General features: G+C 32.3%; 1 protein-coding gene across 1 annotated transcript; it reads right to left on the bottom strand.

Annotated features, from left to right (window-relative positions):
• Positions 1-2,831: 2,831 nt before the first annotated feature.
• Positions 2,832-12,382, bottom strand: mnd (L-type amino acid transporter minidiscs). The gene is made up of 5 exons (XM_077440726.1): positions 11,934-12,382; positions 5,725-5,943; positions 5,380-5,650; positions 4,090-4,414; positions 2,832-3,999 (listed from the first exon to the last, which is right to left on the bottom strand). Exons 1-5 carry the CDS (start codon positions 12,214-12,216, stop codon positions 3,607-3,609), a joined length of 1,491 nt encoding a protein of 496 aa, XP_077296852.1. The 5' UTR covers positions 12,217-12,382; the 3' UTR covers positions 2,832-3,606.
• Between the last annotated feature and the right edge of the window lie 70 nt (positions 12,383-12,452).

Here is a 12,452-nt window from a genome sequence, read left to right as displayed (position 1 = left end):
CATCCCACAAGCAATTCAGATAAAACAGTAAACCAACATTTCCGTCCATGGTTCGAGAAAAAACAACATATTTTTTTAACATCAAAATTATAAATAATGTATACAGATATGTGTTAAATTTTGTCAGTATCTGTAATATTTTATCATTTACCGCAGTGACATCATTTAAAAACGTTAAGTAATGAAGAATTCGAACGATTTATCTTACATACAAATACAGTATCCGATTAGCCTGAACATAATGATGACCGGTTTTTCAATGATTTTCTTATTAAATTTATATACATAACTGACTATCCGGCTGATCGTAATTAAAGAAATGAAAATTTACTGCAGATTTATAAATTTATATATTTAAAACATCAATGCAGCCAATTATATAGTTTATAAATTTTATAAGATCTTTTTTTATTTCTTAAAACGAAACAGGATTAAATAAAAAAAATTAATAATAGTAACTGTTTTATCCTTCTATTGACCTCTACCAGGTAATTTAACAACTTTATAATTTTGTAAAAATTTTACGGGTTATTTGCTGAAGGGGAAAACTGTTTTTTTAAAGGTTGTGGCTATTTGCAGGTACTATATCTGCAAATTATTGGCTATTTGCAGGTACTATATCTGCGAATTATTGGCTATTTGCAGGTACTATATCTGCGACAGGTGCAAAGCCTTCTGTGCATGCGCGTGAACTGTCACTGTCAGCGTGTTTACTGTTAAAATTTTGTTTTAAACCCCTTAAAATTTTGTTCGAACTCGTAAAGCGACGTAGAGTAAAAAATATAATCCAAATTATTTAATATTATTAATTGTTAGAAGATTATTATCATATACAACTTATAATACCTACATACAAGTACAAGCCGCGAACTAGCTAAATGATATAAATCTATTATAATAACGTGCCAAATTTATTTGTCACGTGTATAATGAACGATTGATTAAACAAGTCTAGCATATGTACATTGAATGTAAGAAATTATAATCGGATTATAAGTTTTTTTAATGAAAATATTCGTCATCTACAGATTTGAATTCAAGTTTTTATACACATAATTCGTTTATAAAATTGAAAAACAAATTAAGTGGTGAAAAAAATAAAAATTAAAAAAATTGATGAACTTGTCATTAAATATTTTCTTTCGGCACATCAAACTTTTACATTTTACTTAAATTGAAAGAAATAATTAACTGTTTATATTAATTTGTCGAATAAGGAAAACTAGAAAGGCTAATGTAAACTTACTAATTACATAGTTCTTATCTGAGAGTAAAACATATACAAACAATATATGTATGTATTACAAGGTATTTAAATAATTCATATGTTTTTTCAAGTCGACTACGAGTGACTGTGTATATAACAATAGATAAGCGACCTAAAAAAATTTCAATATATGTATATATAAACGTTTGTACAATTTTTCTTGTTCATTTTGGCCGCTCCTTAAAATCAGCCAGTCTGCACATACATAGGTTATTGAATAAAGCAACTATGAAGTTGGGATAAAACTCAATAAATCTGATTACAATATTATTTTGGTCCATGAACACCATTCATACAACCTTCTGTAGAAAGAAGACAAATTACTAATATAAAGTTGTTGATTGTCTATTCTTTGTTTTACGATTTCGTTAAAATAATCATATGTATATTATGACAACAAATGATTATATACGCAAATATAATACATATAGTGTTTTGTTTGCTTTTTTTATTAAAAATTTCACCTTTGACATCGTTGTTCCATTTTAGACAAAATAATATACATACATAGACGGACATATTATAGACGGTAAACGGATTATTTCACACATTGCGATCGCGCACAAGACAATCGTTATTAGATAGATGGAATTTTCGTAATAAATATGTTTTTATTATTTGATATTTAAATTTTATTTCAAATATATAATACTATTAAAAATGGATAAAACATATAATAGTGTAACGTGGGAACATTATGGGGATTGACCGCGGCATGAAGTGCATTCGGGGGCTAACAATGGAGACCCCCGAATTGGCCTAGCAGGACTTTGGGAAGTGGTCGGTAAAATTCCTAGAACCCTGAGAATGTGAGACTCACTTAAAACTATAGGTACCTAGACAATGGAGACATAAACGGATCGGGGAAGCTGTAGTGAGCGACTTCCCCTTTATAAGAAGGTCTTAGGCCAGCCAGCAGCATAGCTCGGTCGTTAAGCTTCTGCTTAGCGTCGAGAGGCACCGGGTTCGATCCCCTGGACCCGGGCTTCGAATTAAAATGAATTTTTTAGAGTATGCTGTTGGTTAGACCTGGATTTGTGACTTCAGGTTGATCGTTTCCTATCAGAGTTTGTCAATTTTCTCTGATTTCATTGTTGAAACGGTTCCCGGAAAATAATTGGCTAAAAATCCCTCCTATACGATATGTCATTATAGTATAGGAGGTTTATAATTTGTTATTAATTAATGTACAATAAATAAGTTTGTGTACAAATTGATAGATGTCTCATTGATTTGCGAGTTTTACAGTGTCTCGTAATTCAGTGATTTATATAAAAATGCTGAATTGTAATTTAAAATAGGCCAGGAAGGCGCATTGGGGTTTACCTGTAAGGCCTTCCTGGTATATATGTAAAAATAAAAATAAAATAAAATATCAGATCATTCTGGAACGAGCGCTGGCTGCGCGTGGACGTCCTAAATCAGTCAATAAATGCTGTGAAGCGACTTTGGCCTTTCATTTAGATCCTCAACCCACTCCTACGCAACAATAGCAATGAAATGTTCTACTAAACATTTTGAAGTCTAAAATTTTAAATAGAATAAAAAGATTGTTTTATTTATTCAGGTATTTATTGCAAATTATATAAATAGAGAACACTTTCACTTAGCCTAGAGTTCGTTAGTTAATTTACGACACAGCTTAAAAAAATCTCGGAGATTCATCAACTTATTCTACCGCCAAAGTTGATAATTGTAAACTAAATGCTTTTCATTTATTCATCATCAATAACAGTACAATAAGTATTCAATTAATTATTATAATTAATAATTGATATTTTTCTTGAAATTGCTTAAAATGTCGTAATTATAACTATTATATTTACTCTTTGGACAAATAACTACGTATGTAATTCATCCTGTCTTTTATTTACCTTTATTATTTATATAATATCAATAGGAACCTGTAAGACAGAAGATTAGGCACATAATGTAAAATTATATTTATATCATTTATAACAATAAATTTAATTTTTTGCAAATTATATAATGAAATATTTACTCAAATACGCCAAGTACAGATTGAAGACAAATTTTTATTTAAAAAATAATTAATGTTTGGATAAAAATAAAATTACAAAAGAAATTTATCATTATTATGCTTAAAATTTTAAATATACAAATTTATATTTACAAAAACTCGGTTGAAATGCCGTAATACAGAAGATTACTTGAAAATATCTATCATAACTTATGAAATTAGAAATAAATATATAAAAAAATACAAATTTAATAACCATATCCTCCAAAAAGGAACACTAAACCACTTCAGTAATAATGGACATGTTCATATACAAATATGAATCAAACTGTTTTTTAAAAAACGATCACTTTCACTATCAAAATGCTTTGCTGTCCTCTGGTACACACATAAATAATTTAGCACAACCTAAATTAAACGAATTTGATGCGTTTATCAACCAGTGGGGCTTATTAGTCCAATAAATTGTGACTAAATACACGGGAATACCCAGGGTGATGAATGCAAGTCCGACGCCAACTTCAAAAGGCGACACATAAAATGGGAATGTTACCAAAAATGTGCATATTATGAAAAATATAATTGGCAAGCAGATGTTGACTTTAATCGGTCTATGTAAATTTGGTTTTGTCCTTCTCATCCACAACAATCCTGTCACAGACATGAGCGTAAACAACGCTTCCACAAAACTCACATAGTTGATTAAAACGTAAACGTCCTGTATGACCAGCAGACTCAATGTTATTATGCACTAAAAATTTTAAGAAAACAGAAATAAAATTCGCTGTCACAATAAATTTATAATTATTATGTATATATAATAAAAATTTTATATAATTACCATAAAAAGTAGTGATGGTACCGGAGTAAATCTTTTGATGTCAATCAAAGAAATTGCTTGTGGTAAATGACCATTCCTAGCTCCGACAAAGAAAAGTCTGGACGAAGCAAATATGGCTCCATTCAACGAGCCAAATGTAGAACATGCGACGAAAAATGGCATTGTCCAAGAAAATACACCCAACATTTTATCTCCGAATGTTACAGCTACTGCATTTGAGGATAATATTTCATCCCTCGACAGTACTGAGAAATAGGAAATATTGGTGATGACATAAATGATTGTAACAAGTGGCATAGAAACCATAATCGCTTTCGGTAAATTCCTGTAAAATATAATCGAAATTAGTAATGAGTTCTACAACTTACAAATCGAAATGTAATGAAATACAATTTGAGACTGATAAAATTATACGATTAGTATCTTTAAAATGTAAACTTCAATTGAAAAGTCATTTTTGTAAGAAATTGTCATTCAGATGAAATCTACTGGATATCAAGCAAACCCCAACACGTTGTCGGATATGATCCATCAGTTTCCTCAGCATAGTCTTTGGATTTTTTTGAAATTTCTGAATAGTTTTGTTAGCCAGCAGCATAGCTCGGTCGTTAAGCTTCTGCTTAGCGTCGAGAAGCGCCGGTTCGATCCCGGGGCCGGGCCTCGAATGAAAATGAATTTTTCAAGGTACGCTGTTGGTTAGACCTGGATTTGTGACTTCAGGTTGTCGTTTCCTATCAGAGTTTGCCAATTTTCTCTGATTTCATTGTTGAAACGGTTCCCGGAAAAAATTGGCTAAAATCCCTTTTATAGGTACAATATGTCACCTATAATTTGTAATTAATTAATGTGCAATAAATAAGTTCGTGTACAAATTTATAGATGTCTCATTGATTTGCGAGTTTTTCAGTGTCTCGTAATTCAACGACTTGTAATAAAAATGCTGCATTGTAATTGTAATTTGTAATTTGTAATTGGCCAGGAAGGCGCATTGGGGTTTACCTGTAAGGCCTTCCTGGTATATATGTAAAAAATAAATAAATAACAGTATGGAGCACAACTGAAGGGATACACACCGCACAAAATTTCATCTCAGTATCTAAGCAGATATACTCACAACAAATTTCAGAGATTATGCTGCGGACAATGTGCTGGGTGATATTATCTCCAAAATAATATTTTGTGGAATAATGTATTTTAGTTTTATTTAGGTTTCAATTGGAGTGTTAATTTTCAAAAAACTAGTCGTCTTATTGTTTCATCAAAATAATAGTGTATAAATGTAAAATTTACTTGTAAGGGTCCTTCAATTCTTCAGTTACAAAATTGAGGTAGTTCCAACCAGAGTATGAAAACAGCCCAGAATAAAATGCTAAAGCAATATATCCAGGCGATGTTTGAGTATCTTCCATAGGTGATCGTAAGCCATCTAAATGTCCGGAACACAAATAGTAAACACCGGCAAACACAATTATGAGAAGTGCGAAAATCTTTGTTGCGGTAAATATATCTTGAACTCGGGTCACCCATTTCACGTTGTAACAATTAATTACTGTCAAAAGACCTGCAATATTATATTTATATAGATTTTTATAAATGCACACGCATCACATGAATCATTTTATAATAAGTACTAACAAGTGATGAGAGCGGCGAGAAGACGAACGGCAACGTAAGGCGGATCACAAGCTGGCCAAGCTGGCTGCAAAATGTACTGCGCAAATGTCAGGGCAGTTATTGCATTTCCTGTGGGCACCAATATGAACAATGCCACCCACAAGTACAAAAAGGCAGGCAAGGGACCAAAGGCCGCACCTATATAAGCATAATCACCACCAGACTTCGGGATCATAGTTCCTGAAAAAATCATGATATAATAAAAATTTGTTGCAATATGATCAAATAAAAATAGTAAATATCGTTATATTCATCTATGTAGTGCAAATTACCACATGTCTATCATAAAATAAAGATTATTGTGTTGCATTATTTTACTGTGGGCACGACTATGCAAGTGTAACCTAATTTTCATTGAGATTTCATTATCAGAAATGCGCATTTTATGGTTTGTTTTATTGTACCGCTTTTAAACGTTGATAAACTACAAAATGATTTTAGCCAGTATTATTGTTAAAGCTCTGAAAGGGTCAAAATGGTTATCACAAAATGTTTGCCTTGGAAGTAAGTATGTAATATCGACTGAAAACATTTTGCACTCATTGAACCAAAATAAAAAAATCTCGAGTAAATAAGACATTTGACTAAAGGAATAAAAACAATATAATTTTTGATAATGTCTTGATAAATAAGTTTAATAAAGGTTTTTTATTCCAAATTAACCGTTTTTCATTTCAAATTGAACCTTATTAATTTCAAATTGACCCCTTTTCAAATTGACATTGAAAAGGAGTCAATTTGAAATGAAAAAGGTTTAATTTGAAATAAAAAGGCTCAATTTGGAGTGAAAAGCCTGTATTTTAATAGGTATTTCCTAATTTTTAAATTATAGTTTTTAGATTGTATTGAAATTTTATCTAATCTACGGTGAAAAAAATCAATATGTAATTTTTCTTTCTTTGATGTTATAAAAATGAAGACAATATCTGAAGCAAATCAATTAAAATATAACATTACATAAGAATATATTTATATTTGCTTATAGATTTTATATGTATGTGCATTAAAATTTGACGATGAAAACATGTTTAGAAAGTTGATCACCAATAAAGTCGCAATACTACAACGATAATTTCATATTCTGTGAACATTATTATAGCAAATAATGAAACTGTATTAGTGTATATTATATACAGCATTAGTTTGTATATAATTACCTTTAAATCACAATGTAGAATTCATAAAAGATTACTGGAATTTTACAACGGTAAAGATCTTGAGCTTACATGATGAAAATGCCAAAAACCTGTTTTGTTTTTAGCATTTAATTATAAAATTTACATATTATATCATTTTATTTAACAGTTCAATATATCGAACTAAATATTATTACATAATACAATGCAATCACAAATCAAAGCTATGATTATACGATACTGTTATTAATCCCAAATTGGATCGTTGTCGATGCTCTACTTAGTTTTATGATGTCAACGCGAAAACAAGTTTTGTCTAACTTTCTTTTTCATTCGATTGTTATTTTATTTTATAAACTATTCAGTGTATACATATTATACAGCATATACTATATACTATAGTAAATATGTTCACACATCGATGAAAGTACTGAAATTATGAAGAATTCAAATGTAGCTCTATGAGCTTGGTATCCTCAGTCAGTGATGAGCTCATATATTACTTGTCAGTGGTCTTCCTGTTGTCAATCACCTACTACTGAGTATTTTTCTCGCCACTATCAAATAATCTATGTGAAGGACCGGCCACACTAAATGGCTCTCGTGGGTATTACCGACCCATCAAATCATTTGTGTTCTAATTATTGTATTCAAACACGATTTTCTCAGAAAATACCACTAAAATAACACATTTCAAAACTATTCTTTAGTATTTTTAGTATGATATTTATAATGACGACATTCAATTTTAAAAAAGAGCAGTCCTTTTATACTGATAGTCTGTTGGCTTCGCGTATCAGCACGGTCCTGCATATTGAATTTCATTTGTATTGACTTTGTCTGACTGGCTACCTTTTAAGCCAAATCTTTTCAAAATATGACTCGCAACGTGTGATGCTTATACATAATAGAAATTGAATATCATTACATTCGATTTATATTATTAGTAGTATTATTATTGGCACTTTTTAGACATGTATTTTGGTAGTGGAGATGTATTTTTGGATAGACGCTGATTTGACAAATTCCTTATGAACCAAGTCTATTGTTTTACCTAAAACATTATATTATTTCTAAATAATGAATGCTAATATGTCACTATAAACAAATATTTGCCAAGCTTGTTCTGCAGGTGGTATGGTTTGCATAAAAAAAGTATACAAATGTATATAATGTACGATATTTAGCATAGCAACAGGAAATTTTTAAATTTTAATGTTCTAAGAATGTCTGTCCCTTTTTTTCATTCTTGTTTAGATATAATTAATATACAAACATAATTCTAAACATAATAGAAAGCTTAGGCAATTGTTGTAAATCAAATTGAATGGTATACAAAATACATCTTTTTTTATTTAAAACTCTCTACCTTGAATGGAAAAAAGCTTCTTAAGAGGATTATATTTAGTACAGAACCGTTTTAGAACAAATGTAGATTTCATTGACATTAGACATTCAATTAATATGTATAGTACTTATACATCTATTCATACAATTTCTAGCTTCAAAACAGAGGACATATTCACATTAAATTCGTTAGCTTTAATAATGTTTATCAATAAACCGCGATGATATCAACTTCCGTTGGTTTAATCTGTTCCAAGTCGGTAAACATCTCCAAATCTAATTCTCGGTTAAGTTTGCATATCATTTTGATTAATATGTACATATGTATAACTGCTTCCGCTAACATATTAAAATATTTGAAACGTAGCCTTAGCAACGAACTTGATTTGTTGACATTGACCCAATTCATTGGTACAGTTTATGTAAGACAAGAATAACTTCAAGTTCAAACTCTTTCGGAATTTTGGCTTTAAAAATAAATATGTATTTTCAATTGTTAACACATCACCGTCTCAACAGCAACATCAATACATAACAATAGTCGGTGCTGAAAAATGCGGGTTACCCACGATTTGGCGCAGCTTCGTTCTGGCATAATTTTAATATGCATTTGCTTTATGTAATTAAGCAGATTTTTGTAAAGAATGGAAAATACATTTTTTTACAATTTTACACGAGTGAGAAATGTAAAGAAAGCAGCAGATATGCCAAAAATGAGAAATACACAAATAACAATCAAGAGAAATTGCATAAAAGTAAAAAAATTCAACATGAATGAAAATGGTTAATTTGAGTGAAGAAGCAGCAATATCGATGCGCACTGCAATCAACTCTTTAGTTTTGCTCGATAAATTGGGAAGAGGACCATCTATGTATATATGATGGAGCTGCTACAGCAGCTTTCATAGTGGAAGAGTTGAATGGCAGAGGTTGTCGCACAGTGTTTTCAACTAATGTTTTGTGTATAATAATTAATTAAATACCACCATTATGTGTAATGGTGGTATTTGTGTACAAAAGTTTGATCATAGGTATCGCTTTGGGCAGCCTGCAGTGATACCTATAGTCGGGGTTAATATATAATGGATAAATAAATAAATATGACGTTTTTCCAGTGATAACGTATGGATGTGAAACTTGGAAATTGAACGCCAAGATGCTACACAAAGTCCAATGCACTCAAAGAAGTATGGAACGCTGTATGCTCGGCATAACGAGGAAAGACAGGAAGCGGAACACGTGGGTGAGAAGTATGACAAGGGTGGTGGATATAGTGAATAGAGTTAAGAGATTGAAATGGCAATGGGCGGTCCACGTGACTAGAAGAATGGACGAAAGGTGGACAAAATAAGTGCTTGAATGGTACCCAAGAGAATGCAAAAGGGTAAAAAGAAGACCGCAAGGAAAATGGGTAGACGAATTTACCTATAGGTAAATGTATGGGGTGAGATGGATGAGAGTTCCACAAACAGAGACGAATGGAAGCGTGTTGGAGAGGCCTTCATCCAGCAGTGGATGGTGAGTGGCTGTAGATGATGTTTAATTTGATACAAATTCTATTTAATTTGACAAAAATTGTATATTGATTCAAAATTAATTAATTTAGCATTTAATTAAGAAGTCCTTCAACCATAAAAGGCAAACCCTTACTTGTTCATAATAAATGCATATATATTTACGATTGCATTAAGTTTAATTAAAATTTAAATCACAACTGATTGTAACAAAGTGGATGGTGGATGAAATGAAGCTTTGTGTATAATAATATTGTAATACTGTATGTTTCTGTTTTTAATCAATAATAATTACATTCAAACAATTTAGTTGGCATGGTATTTGAAAGTGTACACCAGCTGTGCTAAAAGTTACTGCACCGTTCATGTTTTTATTGATATGTATTCCTATTGCACGATAATTTTTCTTATTCCGTTATCAATTTCAGTCACAGTTATCGCATTGCGAACCAGTTAGCCTAAAAGTATATATTTAGTATTTTCAAAACAGTCGAAAACGTGGATAATCATTAGAAAGGTGATACGTTTACTTTCGCGCAAAGGTATGATGCAACAACGACCAAGAGTTACAGGATTAAATTTAGCAAGGTGGAATCGTTAACTTGTAACGCCAACGCACTGCTATTAGTGCTAGATAAAAATATGTAGTTTCTGAAATAAACCTTGATCACTTTACAAGTGTAATTCGCCTTACACAATATGTATGTATGTATATTATTGGCCTGGAAAAAAATTGTGTATACAAAAAACAAAAACACGTGTACGCTTCCGAAGGAACGTGTCGTTTTTCAGTAACACGACACTTAGACTTTGATTTGAAAGGAATGTCTGTCTAATTGAATGTGTGCATTTTAGTTTCGATGAGATTACATTTGTCACATTGAGATTTGTTTGTTTTAACGAATTTTTTATGCATTATGTATGTATGTATGTACGTAGTTCTGGCAAACGTCCCGACTCCCGAGGAACGAGTCCGATTATTGATCCCATCCCAACTAATAATTCAACAGCGTGAACAATATTTTTATATGTTCAAGTTTTCATATTGTCGCTTTATATTTCGAAGCATATTGTATTCAAATTATAATACAACCACGTGTATTTCATCCTCAAACAGAGACGCAGTTGTGCGTTACCAAGTTTACACAGCCGGTTCCCGAGCGTATGTTTCCATTAAGTGCAGCCTTGATGCCAGAAGTTATCAAATAGATGTCATCAGACGTTGCCGATGTCCGAAGGTGTGTATAGGGTGTATAATTTTGTAATATAAGGTGTGTATAATTTGAAAGAAATCCGTTGAAGTTTCGTCCTAATTGGGTAGACGCGCCAGAGTCGACGACCCGAACGCGTCCGGCCAAACAAACGGTACAGATTGGAAAAAGACCAAACATATCCTGGTCGAAATGACATGAAGAATACATGACCGGTGTTTGACATGCCGACAACAACAACAAAAGCTTTATCAGAGAAAATTATAACGGAGAAATTGGACGAAGCAAAGTTCACTTTGGTTAGCGCTCTATTATTGTAATTGTAACCCAGCAATTGCAATCTCTCTTAAGAATGCATACATATATAGTACAATGCATAATATTTTCTGTTGATTTATATATGCTTTTAAGGAAAGGTATTCTCTATTCGTTAGTTTTCTGTTGAAAAAAGGTTTGGATTTGTTGAATGAAAACATTTCCGTATACCTGCGACTAAATCAATACTACAAGTGCACTTCCATGGTGCAGTCTGTTTTGTATGTATGTACGTTAAAAACAGTTTATACTGGATTTACACCATCATACAAAAACTGTTCAATGCTACAAACTATTTTATTAAAGTCAACACATTTATTAATTTATTTAATAGCAAATTGCTAAATAAAAACTAAATAAATAGAGAAATTGCAACAATAGTATGAAGTACATAAGTACTAATTGTATACGTAGATATGGTTTGTAAGATTGTAAACTAAAAGGATGTAGATTTACAATGCGATTTTATATGAAATTTTACGTCGATAGAGTTACGGAAATAAATTTGAATGTCAAATTTTGATTACACGCCTATAATATAAACGAGAAATGTAAATATAAATTGTCGAGTATATCCAACGAATACGTTAAACGCAAATGAAAAAAATGGCTTATATTAACAGTACTATATAATTGTAGAAAGTTACCTAATTCAGCATAGCACAAGGCTCCTATCATCGACAGCACACCAGACATGATCCAGACGATGATCGCTTGGCCCGTAGAGCCGGAGTACCTCAGGACTCCTTTGGGCGAGACGAAGATCCCGGATCCGATGATGACTCCTACGATGATGGCCACCCCGTCCATCATCCCCAGCTCCTTCTTCATCTTGAAACCGCCGCCGGAACCCTCATCCTCGGCCACGTTCTCGGTTGAGGGTGCGAGAGGGCGCGGAGGACGGGCCTCCGACGCCGACACCTTCGCCATTTTACAGTTCAGATGGTCGACAGAATGCAAGGTAGGGTTTCACTGATTCATGACGGTTTGGATTTTGGCGGGAAAAGTTTGAATTGTGGCGGGAAAACCGTGTTCGCGCGCGCGCGTACACCACGACACTGATGACCACGTGCGATCCCTTCCGTTCGACATCGCCAGTTGAGATTCGGTTTGTGTTCGTCTCTCGCTCTAACGCTCGTCCGATGTATAGCCGTGTCTCGCTCTCA

This window comes from Arctopsyche grandis, chromosome 11 (assembly GCF_051622035.1).
Source record: "Arctopsyche grandis isolate Sample6627 chromosome 11, ASM5162203v2, whole genome shotgun sequence".
NCBI lineage: Eukaryota > Metazoa > Arthropoda > Insecta > Trichoptera > Hydropsychidae > Arctopsyche > Arctopsyche grandis.
The sequence above is the reverse complement of the archived record's forward strand: the minus strand, read 5'-3'. Positions and strand labels throughout refer to the sequence as shown.

What these genes read in the sequence shown, in the direction of transcription:
- mnd (XM_077440726.1), bottom strand. Translation starts at nt 12,216, where the DNA reads ATGGCGAAGGTGTCGGCGTCGGAGGCCCGTCCTCCGCGCCCTCTCGCA. An exon ending in GAATTGAAGGACCCTTACAA is followed by an intron (nt 4,415 to 5,379) that starts GTAAATTTTACA and finishes TATATTTTACAG; the next exon opens with GAATTTACCGAAAGCGATTA. An exon ending in TACCATCACTACTTTTTATG is followed by an intron (nt 4,000 to 4,089) that starts GTAATTATATAA and finishes TAAAATTTTTAG; the next exon opens with TGCATAATAACATTGAGTCT.